We start from the raw sequence: 13,365 nt of genomic DNA, 5'->3' as shown, positions 1-13,365 counted from the left end.
ATATTGGATGGTTCAGTTGAGTTCTGATGGGTGAGAAGAGGCTCACAAGGGCCTGCTTGGAGTGTTGGCTAATAGAGATGAGTAAAGACACAAGTCCAGCAAGACCTCCTCCAGCTGGGCTGGGGCCTAAGGCCACCAGGACAGTGAACAAAGTAGACTCTGCCAACAAGGACATTGCACTGCAACGTACATGCCTGCATACACACATCCATACACGGAACATTCAAAGGAGGCACAAGGAAGCTTTAGAAGGGAGGGTGATGCGGGCAGGTGACTGTGGACAATGCCAGTGCTCTGGGTCACCCCAGCTATGCTTCTAATGCACTGATGCCTTCCTAGGTGTGTGCCCCAAGCACAGCTCATGGTCACTCTGAAGGCCGAATCCAGCCACTGGCCACAGCCACCTACTGAAGCCTGGTGTACTCATTTACCCTGTGAGTCAGTCCCACTAGGGGCTCTGACTTTTTTCAGGGAACTCCAGCTTCAGGTGATTTTCATTTACTGTTTTTATTTTCCCCTGGGAATAGAAATAATTCCCAATTCTGTAGTATTTCAAGATTTTCAATTCATTGCCTTCACAGACACCCTGGAAGTTGGGTAGACTAGGGATTTGTTATTAACCCCACTTCCCATATGACGAAAATGAGTAGCAGTGAGTTAAATGATTTGTCCCCTACCCCATCACTAATGAGTATGGCACACTTGGTATTTGAGTGAAAGTGGTCTTTCCCACTCTACCGAGTTTCCTTTCCTGGAATGTGTTAATGAGTTCAAATGCATTTCTTAAGTGAAAATGCTTGTTTTCTGGGCAGATACATAGGCGTCCGTTCATTCTGTTAGATTTATTACACGTTCAGACATTAGACTAGGCTGATAATGGGCTTTCCTAATGGGAAGTGAAATGCAGGAGGCCTCAAAGGCCTGGAAACAGAGCCCAGAGCCTCTTCTACTGTGTACAGGGATGGGGAGGGGAGAAGATTTATGGGCCGTGTTCACACTGCCTGCCTTTGGAGCCCATGGTCCTTCCTGTCTCAGCCTCCTCCACTCAACCCTCACCCTAACCAGCCAGAACTGCAGTCTGCCTATGTCTCTGTTACAAATGAACTCAAGTTACCCTGGAGGTGAGGTCACATTTTCCAAAGGCTCATTCCTAGTCTTGGATGGGGGGAGAGGGCGAGGGGAGGCCTGGGCTATCGATGGGCCATGCGGTGGATGGACAGTGGCTCTCCACAGTATGCATTCTAGGCCCTTCCCCAGAGTACATCCTAGTCCAGCCCTCTGCATCCTTAGCCAAAGGCTTTGATCTCTGATTAGAAGCATCCCAGTGACTTGGCCTGGGGAGAACCCTTCTCCACCATTCCCCTGGGGTCTCCTTTCCAGGAAAAGAGAACTCAGTGTAGACAGCAGCAAGTCTTTGTCAAGGCCACAGTTTGAGCTAAGGAGATGCCTGTAACCAGGCAAAAGCATGTGCCCAATGGTGAAACCATTGTCAGTGAAAGTGAAGTCACTCGAACTAAGCTAAAACATAAGGACCACAGGGGTCCTGGTGAGCAGAGAGCTAGTGGAACATATGTTGGAGCTGGCATCAGAGGAAGCCCTGCTCTGTCTCAGGTGCTTGTACCCACTCGCTGTTCTTCCTTACAAGGTGTGTATGTGTGTGTGTGTGTGTGTGTGTGTGTGTGTGTGTGTGTGTGTACATGGAGGAATTTGCAGAAATGACTGTGATACAAAAGTCATCAGTAAAACTCAATTAGGAAAAAATCCTCTCTTCTAGCTCCCGTGGGGACTGCTCTAGTTTTGTGAGTTGTTGGAGAAGTAGGAGGTTCTTTGGCTCATTGGTGCGTCACCTCCAGAAGTCACCCACTCTTGTTGCCCACACCTCTGAGATTAGCTGGAAATTTGACTGGCTCTTAGAGCCAAAAAGGCAATGGCACTTTTATCATTGATTCTCTAGCCTGAAGAAATCTGAACTCACTTAGTTTAACTCCTATTGTACAGATGAGGACATGTAGTCAAGTGTTTTGGTGACAGAGGGGAGATTTGAATCCAGGCCTTCTGACTCTAGCCTTAGGAGTTCTGCCATGCTGCTTGGTCTCCAGTCTGTCCTGAGAGCTCCCTGTATCTATACCCTGGGACATATGCAATCCCTGTATCTATGCCTTCCAGCTCCTCAGCGGAGAGAAAGGTTAGTTTCAGAGGTTCTTCTCTGCTGCACGCAGCCACTGGCAATGTGGGTCACTGGATGTTCCCGTCCTTTCCGTCCACAACAGTTGAACTTAGAAGGTAACCTATACAGGCCTTTAGCAAGCCACTAGAGGACATGTTTTCCACTTACAAGAGGCCTCCTTCCTGTTCCAGCCCCATCCAAGGACACACCATGCTTCCTGAATGTGGGGTTTTTTTTTCCATCTTTGGGAGGTTATGTTCTCTCTGTCAATGTGAAACCCAGGCTGCAGCTATTGTGTCCTCTTTCCATTGTGCCTTTCTTCCATCCATCTTTCCAGATGCTGTTTGGAACAGGGAATGGGAATTGGAGATTAGAGAGGTTTGTTTGAAATATGAATTGAAATGGTTCAGGGCAGCTTTCCTCCTTTATCCCCATGTCACACAAGCAGACAAATGCAAGGACATAGATCTGTGCTGTTCCTAGCAAGGGGTTAGAAGGGAGAGCAGCATCCCTGGCAATGGATTGGCCTCCATTGGAGGTAGTCCTAGCACTCAAGAGCCAGTGGGTTTTCTGTGTTCTACAGAGTGCTGACCCTGCCTCCCAATTCTCATATTAGACATTTGTAACCACGAGCTGGCACTGACAGCCTCTTGGTCATCCCTGTTCAACTCATCCTATGCTCTTCCTGATGGTTTGCAGATGTTTGCTGGCTGGAAGGACAGTGGAAGTGAGAGTTGACTTTGCTTAGCAGAGTCAGCGATCTTAGAGCCATTATGGATGGCCTCATTGCTAAGAGGAGTCTGGATGGATGCAGTCAGAAATTAGCCTCTTCCTCTTGTCCACACCCTGTCTTCTTTTGAACTTGCTTCCTTTCAAGAACCCTCACTATTTGCCCTGGATGTAAAGGTGTTGACTCTCCCTTGACAACCTGACTAAGGTTCATACAGGTTGCTTGTACCTGATTTGTGGTAGAGCCTTGCAAGCTTGGTTTGGTCTGATCAGCTAGAACTAGACACCCTGTACCTTGACCCCAACATAACAATATCATTTTGGTCCTTTTCAAGCATGAAGGCCAACAACCAACCAACCACCAATCTGACCTCCTCCAATCTTCCCTTTGGCTTCAAAGTTGAGCTCAAGTGCACCTTCTGCAGGAAGCCTTTCCTGACTCATCCTGTTCCTTAAATAGGTTTAGAGTGTATGAGTCTTACCTATCTAGATATTGTCTGACCTGCTAGCTCCCTGAGCACAAAGATTGTTTCACTTGCGTCTTGTCATCCCCAGTGGTGTAGCAAAGTGGCTGACCTATGACAGTGTTAAATAAATCTTAGTTAATTGATTAATTTCTGCCCCATTTTCTACCTGGATGGGGAAAAAAAAATTGCTGAGTGAGTTTGGCTGGCACAGACCAAGTGTGGTTGAGATGTTCAATTCCTTTGTTAGGCACTGGGTCAGTGAGTCGACTTTTCTCCTCATTTTCTGGCATGTCCACATGTGTGAGTGTGTGTTTGCCTGGGTTTCAGCTCTTCCATAAATATAGAAGCCGAGCATCCTTCCTATAAAAATGCACTACAATACACACTAAAAGGCTGACATCCCACACTGAGGAGATCAGTGGGAGAGCTGTAAAGCACAGGGAAGGGGGGAGGGACTTCCCTGAAAGAAGTCTAGGTGACAGACAAGCATGGGATGGGAAAGGACAGAAATATAAAGGAATCTGTATCATCACGGATTGCCAGATCGGGAAAGGACCTTGGAGGCCAGCTGGTCCAACTCCCTGGATTAATAGATGAGCCAACTGAGGACCACAGAAGAGAAGTGACTTATCTGAGGTCACAAAGGGAAGAAGGATTAAGAAACAGGATGAAATGCAGGTCCTGTGCTTTCAGAGCCAGCAATCTTGCTGCACCAACCACTGCCGCTGTGCCTGGAGCAACCTCAGCCCACCTGGCCTAGAGGGTAGAGTGGCCATCCTCCCTACAGGTAAAAGGCATAGTCAGGCCAGGTCAAGGTGCCTTCTAGGGCCAGGATTCGCTATGTATTAGAAAAGAATTCCCTCACTCCCCTTGGATTCTATCGCTGGTGTCCTCTTTCCATCCTGCCTTTCTTCTATCCATCTTTCCAGATGTCATTTGGAACAGGGAAAGGGAATTAAAGATTAGAGAGGTTTGTTTCAAACATGAATTGAAATGGTTACATTGTCTTTAAAACCAGAACATTTTAAATTCACGTACAATTCTTTTACTAGGCTTCTGTTTTAAATCTGGAACTTTTCCAGTATTATTATCTGTCTGTCTATCTTTCTGCTTATCATCTGTTTGCCTGTTTATCTAGCTATCTATTTACAGGTCTATCTGTCTGTCTGTCTATTTATCTATCATCTGTTTCTCTGTCTGGTTCTCTGTTTTTGAGAAACCATCGTTCTAAGTGACTAAACAGAAATTCAAATCGAGAATCACAGAGGCTGATCAAGAGGACCACCTGTTCTTCATCCATCTTCTGCCTTCCCCCTTGAGTCTTGTTCCTTGAGATCAGGAGTCCAAGTTCATTCCCAATCACTGCTCCAGCTCCTGCAAGGTCAGTTTTCACTTCCTTGAAAAGAACATGAGCCATCCTCTGAAAAATGCCAGCTGTGCCCAGCGCTTGTTGTCAGTCTCTACCCTTGAAATGCAATCACTGGATGTTTTATGTATATGCATGCTGGCCTTGAGGGGATTCAGGAAAATAAGAGGAGGGGGGGTTGTCCTTGGCATCTGACCAGGGCTCCTAAACCAGAATGTACTGTACATTTTCACTGAATCACATATTCATAGTTGGGAGGGACCACAGAAGCCATCACCTAGAGTGGAACAAAATATTCCCTTTTTAATACAGACCATTCAAACTTCACTTGAAGACCTTCGGTGTTGGGAAGCTCACTACTTTTAGAGGTAAACCATTCCACTTTGGGGCAGTTGTGACTTTTAGGAAAACTTTCTTTGCATCATCCAGCCCAGTCATCTTATTTGGGGCTGCCATCCGTGTCTCTAGTTCTGCCTTCTAGGCTCAAGCAGAGTCAGATTAATTCTTCTATGTGACAAACCTTCAGACTCTTGAATATGGCTGTAGAAATGGCTCTCTACTCAAATTTTGTCTTCTAAACATCTTTGGTCCTGCAGCTGATCCTCCTATGGCATGGTGACCCTTCTGGGGATGCAATCCTGCTTTATCAATGACTTTCCTAAAATGTGATGTCAGCAGTGAACAGAATACTCCAGAGGTATGACTAACAGTGACAATAATATACACGATGATATTTATATAGCACTGTTTATCCCATTTGATCCTCATGCCAACCCTGCAAGGTAGATACAATACTACAGATGCTCCTTTTGCTGAGGAAACTGAAGCACGTAGAGGTTAAGTGACTTGCCCAGAGTCACACAGCCAGTGTCTGAGGCCACACTTGAACTCAGGTCTTCCTGATCCTAGGCCAAGTGCTCCAGGCACTGTGGTGCCATGTATCTCCACTTTAGCATTTAATAACCACTCACTGTGCTCTAGGCACTGAACCCAATGCTGGAAATACAAAAACAACGTCCAACCGAGCCCTCACTCTGTTTCCTTAAGGCAGTCTAAATTCATGCAGTATTCCTTGGTGTCTTATATTGAGCAAGCTGTCCCAGAATCACAGAGTCCTGGAATCTGAGAGTTAGAAGACGCCACAACAGATGTAGTTCCAAGGATTATGCAGAGCCAGCAAATAAGAAAGATGGGAGGTCTTTAGCTTCTGGTGCATCTTGGGGTGAAAGTTGGGGATCTCCTCATGTTTTCCTTTCATGCTTCTAACAGTTACTGAAAAATGGTAGGTGCTTAATGAATGCATGTGGATTAATATGTTGTTGACCCATATTGAGAAACAAACACGATCACAAGTTTCTTTTTTCTTGCTTTATTGTAAGGTAAGCCTAATGTTTCTTGATTGTGAAGCCTACATTCCTGGCTCATTTGTCACCAAAAGTCCATGCTCTTCTTGAAACTGGATGCAAATTCATTCTCTGTCTCAATCTTGCTCACCGGTGAGCATGATGAAAAATGTGTTATATGATCTAGCACACACAACTGATACAGTTAAATATGGTTTTAAAGAAGGCTTGGGGAACCTTTAGTTCAAAGATCAGTGACCTCTAAAAGATCATTTGACAAAATGTTCTTTCTAGCATAGTGGAGGTTGGGGCATTGCCAATTTTGTTCCCACCTCCTGTTACATGAAAGGATGAGCAGCATATCCACTGTGTGTCCCTCTTCTAGATCTTGGATAGAGATGACTGGGAGCGAAAGAAAATTTAAGGACATGGGGGTCAATGCTATAGGGGAAGGAAGGGGTTGTGATTTAGGCTGCCTGGTACTGCCACATCTTGGCTGGTAGCAGCTCTCTCCCATATTGGGGATCAGCCTAAAGGAATAGGTGCCAGCCCGAACTCCAGTGAACATCAACACAGCCACCATCTGTAGTCCAGCCCAGCTATAGGGCGGCATCTATGCTAACTTTACACTCACCAGCTTAATGTAATGACTCTGACTCTTCCATTGTGTAGGAAGCTCCACCCCTAAAACCACCAAAGGTCCATTTAGTAAGGTCTCTTTCAGTGGATTCCATGTTCCCCTGAGGCCATTGAGAAAGTTAAAGACCTCCTTGGGGGCATTTCTTACACCGAAAGTTTCTTAGCTAGAATGTGTCAGGTTGTAATGGGATAGAATCAAATGTGACATTTTTCTGGTTAGTCCTCTCTGTTTTTTCTTTTCTCTTTCCTTCTTTGGCATGTCTGCTTTCAAGAGGAGAGACCTGGCCTGCAAAGGCCTGCTTCTCCCATGAGAGAAGCCTTCTCCAGAATCTTGTGCTGCCAGAGTTACAAGGGGCTGAGCTAACCTTTCTGAATGGCAGTCCCATGGACTTAGTGCAAACGTCCTTGTTCTCACAAATTTGCCATCCTCCTCCACAGCTGAAGATGTCTCCTTCAGCATTTGGCTGATTAAACTCCCATTCTTGATGGATTCAAGAATTCACTGTGGGATGAAAGCTGGCAAATAACCTCTGGGGGAGGCAAAATGATTCTAAAGTAACATTTGTTTAAGTAGCTTACAAGAATTCCCAGTTTGGGGAGTTTTTTTTGGTTTCCACTTTAAATTCTTGTTATTTTCCCCCAAAACTGGTGACAGCAAGGCCCAGGAATTTTCCAAGGGGTCAATTTTTTAATCTTCTTTTGATGACTTAAATTTAAAAGGAAGAGAAAACTTGCTTTGGAAAAAAAATTAAAACAACATTCTTTTGGTTGGGAATTACTTTTTAGTTATTGAAAGTACCTTGATAGTTGAACTGGATCGCCTTCGTTTCCACCTCTGATTTCGCATTTCAGGATGCTAGGGCGAAAGGTTTAATTCCTCTGTAACTGAATTAAATTGCATGACAACAAACGACTGGCAGTGAATGAAGCCCTTACAATTCTATTTTAGCTTCATTTCCAAGGATCCTCTATTTCTGTGGAGAAAGCCTTTACCTGGACTTTTGTCATGTGACTTCTTCGTCCTTCATTCATCCAACAATTATGTTTTACTTGCCCAATTGTATCACCAGCTTCAAGAAGACAGAGTGAGTTTCTGAAGCACATCAATCCATCAGAGATTCATGATATCATAAGACCATAGACTTAGAGGTGGAAGGCACCTGAGAGATCATCAGCTCTGACTCTCTCATTTTAAAGAGAAGGGAACAGAGCTCCGTGGAAGCTAATGACTTGACCAGTCATGCTGAAGGTTGGGGTTGAACCAAAGTCTGATTGACTTAAAGTGAAGTGTTCTATATACACCATACCATTTTGCTTGGAGTGTTCAGGGAAGACTAATCCCTCTGGTGTGAAGGTCACTGAGCCCTTTTCAGTGCTGCTTGTCCACCTTTGGTGTCCACTTTGCACCCAACTCTAATCTGTGACTCTGAGAAGATATGAGGAGTGGCCACACCCCAATAAACCATTCTGGCCAACAGGCTAGATCAGGTTAAGGGTAACTAACAGATCTCAGACCTGTGGGTGAGATACTGGTGTGTCTGTCCCAAGCATGGGAAGACTTTCCCTGTTAGAATAGGTGGATGAGAACAATTTCATCCAACAGCCAAGAAGACTGCTAAAGCAGGCACTGGGGAGCACTTAGAGCTTGATTAAACATCAAAGACAATGACGCCAAGGTCAGCCACTGTATCCCGGGTCGTCACTGTTCATTCTGACTTTTGTTTTTCCATTGAACTTTGATGACTCTGAAAGAGAGAGTGAGGCTGATGACTTTGTACAATCCTGCCTCACTTCAGTCTAATTCATGTCCAGTTCTCTTCAAATTACAACAACACCATCTTTTTATGCTAGACCAGCCAGTACTCAAACATTTCTTTAGGGTGAATTATGTGTCAACATTTTCCTAGGTATGGGGATAGAACTAAGAGAATCCCTGCCCTCAAGAATCTTACATTCTGTCGAGGGAAGTAACTTGTAGACATGTAAGTGTATATAATATGTGCATGTGGAATAAATATATGATATTTGGGGGCACTAGATTTTTTTTGAGGGATAATCAGGAAATGCTTGTGTAGGAGAGATGACAAAGGATTAAAGAAGCAGAGGAAAGCATGCAGAGTCATCCTGGCATGGAGACCAGCTAGCGTAAAGGCAGTGATAGGAAAGAGGGCGCTATATTTCAGGGGCAATGAGAAGTAATTTAAAAAAATAACCTCATATGTATAATTGGAAGCTACCTCTCTTTGGCTGTTTAGATGGTTCAGAGAACTGGGACAAACGGAGTCGAGGGAAAGTCTCTTCTTTTCTTTCTGGGTTTAATTTAGCAAATTCCTGAGATAAATATTTCTGCTCTCAAAAGAGCATGGCTTTATCAGGTGGTGTCCTTAGAAGGACAACTCGTTGTGACATCTGCCCATGTGGATAGCCTTTCCTCTTCATGAGATCTTTCAACCATCCCTGAGTAAAAGAGTGGGACCAAGAAAGTCTAGGGGTGTTTGGGAAGGAGCAATTAGTCCTGCTTGATTCAAACCTTGGGAAAGGATATGCAAGAAGGATGGAAAGTGGGTCACTGGCAGGTTGTTGAGGCTCCTGAAAACCAAGGCAGGAAGTTCAACACTTGAACTTAGGGACAAAGGAAAGTGTAGGGAGGAGAAAGAGCATAGAACCTTGGGGAAGGAAAGAGACAGAGACAGAGAAATTGACGAGTCTGAGGCATGGAGAAATTAAAGAGCTGGAGGAAAGGATGAAGAGCAATGGCAGGAAGATATTGGGATGGTTTTATTAGGCTCACAAGGTGAATGGAAAAGCATCTATTAAGTGTTAACTGTGTGCCAAGTTCTGTACCAATTATTGAACCATAGATTTAGAGATGGTAGGGAATCATCAGGAATCATCTAATCCAACTCTCCCATTTTATGGTTGAGGAAACTGAGACCCCCTCCAGAGGTTAAGTGACTTCACCAAGTTCACACTTGCAATAAATGACAGAAGTGGGATTTGAACCCAGGTCCTTGTACTCCAAATCCAGATCCTTTCTACCTGTAACCCAATGGCCCCCAGTCGTATTCTCTGCCATATCCAGGAAAGATCCATTTTGAGGAGCAGTGTCTTAGACTTTGAACTATGGTACAGGAAGCCCTGGTATGTCTTTTGAACACTAATCCAGGCTTAATCATCTATCAAATGAGGGGCATCACCTTCTCCCTGCAGCTCCATTGGTCACTCACAATGAAGTATTCCCATGGAGAGAACTCTGCTAACTTTGGGCCAATCACACACAGAGCAAAATGGCCCTTTGGCTAAAAGGAGCCAAGAGGTGTTTGTGGGGTCTCCTTTAGAGATCTTCGTCTCTGGGCTCCAGGGTGTTTTTTCTGCTTAATGCTTTTGCTGAAGTGAGTAGGTCATATATGGAGGTCATGATTAATGGAAAGAAAGGAGTAATCATCTGGGGAAGAACATTCCCATTAATAATGATTAATGACTTCTTGGTTTGGGTTTTGGAAACATCTTGAGAATGCACCATCTGATGGCCCGTCCACTAGCTGAGGGTTTTCCTTTCTGAAGCATTTTGGGGACTGTCCATCTGTTTATTTTTTTAAACAAACTAATTCAAAAATAAGTTAATAGGTCCAGATCCACATGTCTATACTAATTCACATGCTTCCTCTCTCTTTTAAATATTTAATTAATGCCTTTTCTTCTTAAGTCAGCTTCAGTTCCCAACATACCCCCAGCCCTCCCTGCCACCTGTCCTCCAAATAGTCATCCCTTAAAATAAAGAATAATCATTTTTTAAAAAGGGCAGGGGAGCAGTTCCACCAAATAAAACAACCCATCTATTGGATCTGGCCATGTAAGCAGTGTTAACACAGTCTTAGCCATCTGCTTCAGGGAGGGGAAAGGAGGACTTCTTCATCTCTTTCCTTTGGGATTAAGCGGGCCATGAACTTGGCCTCCCTGAATTGAGAAAATGAGAGAGAGCCCCACAGTGATCACAGCATTGGGTGTGAATGTTTCTTGTTATTGTCATCAGCAACTTATTTCCCCCTGGTGCTTACTCTTATCTCAAGGGAAATTCTACTGAAAGTCAGGTACTGTACGGGAGCCCTCTTGGAATTACCCTAGCAACTTCCCTCGCACTCCACGTCTTCTTCGTGTTGTTTTGTCTGCATACGCTCAGCCTTAGAATAGAGACATTGGACTCTCTCTCTCTCTATCTCTCTCTCTCTCTCCTTCTCTCTCTCTCTCTCTCTCTGTCTCTGTCTCTCTCTGTCTCTCTGTCTCTCTCTCTGTCTCTCTCTCTGTCTCTCACACACACACACACACACACATATATGTATATATGTATATTTAAATGACACGATTTGTTTTTAATGTATTCAGTTTGGTGGTGTATGTGTGGTGAATATGTGTGTATACATCTACATGTGTACTAAAATAATTGCCTTAGGGTGCAGTTATAACCTCAAAGACTGAGCACAAGGTCAAGCATGTACCTTATTGCCCAACAAAGTTACAAACATAAAGGGCCATATTGCTTCCAGCACTCAGTGGTTTTCTGGGTGCATTCTAGGTTCTGCAGAGGGCCAGCCAGTCACAATGGATAAACATTTATGAAGTACCTGCTGTGTGCCAGGCAGTGTGCTAAGTTCTGAGGATACAAAAAGAGGCTAAAACCTGTTCCTTCCCTCAAGGAGCTTCCAGTCTAAGGGGGAGACAACATGCAGGCAAATATCCACAAAACAAACTGTATTCAGGATCAATGGGAAGTGATCACCCGAGGGAAGATCCTGGAATGAAGGGGGCTGAGAGAAGGCTTCCAGTAGAAGGTGGGATTTCAACTGGGACTTAAAGACCCTCAGGCAGATTGGATGAGGGAGAATGTCCCAGGTAGGGGAGAGAGCCAGAGAGAATGCCCAGAGCCAAAAGGTGGAGTGTTCTGTTCTTGGAACAGCTAGAAGGCCAGTGTCACTGGACTGAAGAGGACAAATCAGAGATGTAAGACACCTGGGAAGGTGGGAGGGGTCTAGGTTTCTATGAAGGGCTTTGAATGCCAAACAGGATTTTGTATTTGATCCTGGAGGCCATAGGGAGTCACTGCAGTTTATTTACTTAGGGAGGTGCAGGGTGGTGGGAACATGGTCAAAACTTCACTCTAAGAAAATCACTTTGGTGACTGAATGCATTGATAGGAGTGGGGAGAGACCTGAGGCAGGCAGGCCCACCAGCAGGCTATTGCAATAATCAGGCATGAGTTGATGGGGACTATTAACTCTTGTGGACCAGAAGGACATCATTTTGGGTGACCCTTGGTACCCAGGTAAGTGTGGGTCGCAGTTCAGAAAGTACTTTCATGGCAGAAACATGTCAACTATCATACCCTACCCTGAGTGGAAGTTCCTGGCTTTGTAAGACAGGCTTTCTACCAGTTGGGCCCCTGGGCCATAATGGTTCTAGGGGAGGTGCTGGGAAAGGCCACCTCAGAAGAGTGATCATACTTCCTAAACAAAAAATAAAAGCACATATTACAAAGTCTTATTTGCCTTTGATGACCAGGTTCATTATCATCCTTCCTGGTCAAGGCCCCAGGTTTAACTGGAGAAGGTTTCCCAGATGTCGTCCTCCTTCAGCATCACTATATCCTGCTAGTCCCTGTTTATCTCGGTCTGGATTCACCAAGACCACATGGGTTGTCAACAAATCAGATCATGGAATAGGCTTCAACTAATGGAGCTGCAGTTCTTGTGGGAAATTTCACTGGCCAGAGATAAAAAAGCCTTGATGGTTCTTAGTTCCCCCCTGTTTTGGTGGAGCTTTAGTGACTGACCATGACCTTGGGGCTAGTAGCTCCATGAAGTATCATAGTTTAGAAAAAAAAAAACTTCTAGCTGAATAAATTAATTAAATATAAACCTTTGAGAAACAGCAAATAAAGTGATAACCAGGTTATTTGTTTCTTAATGAAGTCTCTATTAAGGTGACAAATCATCAGAAAACTAAAAGATGTCAGGGGTCTATTGGGGGACGCATTACCAGCAGCCTAACCTGCTTCTGCATTGACCCTAGGAATGTGATCAGACTCTTGGGATTTTATACAATTTGACAGAGAACCCCCTGATTCTGTCCCCTTCCATTACTTATATGTGACTTTGGGGAAGGTAATGAACCATCCTGGATCTCAGCATCTTTCTCTATAACATGAAAGAGGGAGGCATTTTCCAGGGTCAGATCTCTGATTTGGTGAGCCCGCCACACCTAACCCTTCACTAATTGATCTATAAAATGAGCATCAGAAAAACAGGTCTTTGACAAAGCTGTGGTGGGGGTCAAAAAGGTATGGACAGCTTTACATCCCTCTTGTAACCTCCCAGGGACCGAGTGCTCTTAAACACTCTTCCTGTATCCTGTATCCTTCTAACCAAAACCTGCTGTCAGCCCCATCTGTTAAACCATAGTATAGACAACTGACCAAATGGAAATGATTGTCTTCCCTTATCCTTTCTACGGGAATTACAATTGTTTGACGTAGAGAGGAAGGAAGAATGAAAAAGGGTACCGTTTCTTGTGTTCCAAGACCTGAGATCAATTCCTGCATCTCTGTGACTTTGAATAGGTCACTTGGCCTGAGTGGGACTCAGTTTCCTCATTTGTAAA

At 44.5% G+C, this 13,365-nt stretch overlaps 1 protein-coding gene across 2 annotated transcripts in view; it reads left to right on the top strand.

The window, feature by feature from the left end:
* Window positions 1–13,365, top strand: part of P3H2 (prolyl 3-hydroxylase 2) — a 146,588-nt gene that overhangs the window by 58,738 nt on the left and 74,485 nt on the right. The window contains exon 1 of one of the 2 annotated variants that reach the window (XM_072618852.1): window positions 3,523–5,426. The exons of the other annotated variant lie outside the window; for it this stretch is intronic. Coding sequence (XP_072474953.1) covers window positions 5,379–5,426 — 48 coding nt within the window. The 5' untranslated portion in view covers window positions 3,523–5,378. Of the gene's footprint in view, window positions 1–3,522; window positions 5,427–13,365 lie in introns of those variants that run through there. 2 annotated transcript variants of the gene reach the window in all.

Source organism: Notamacropus eugenii, chromosome 6 (genome assembly GCF_028372415.1).
Source record: "Notamacropus eugenii isolate mMacEug1 chromosome 6, mMacEug1.pri_v2, whole genome shotgun sequence".
Classification (NCBI taxonomy): Eukaryota; Metazoa; Chordata; class Mammalia; order Diprotodontia; family Macropodidae; genus Notamacropus; species Notamacropus eugenii.
The sequence above is the reverse complement of the archived record's forward strand: the minus strand, read 5'-3'. Positions and strand labels throughout refer to the sequence as shown.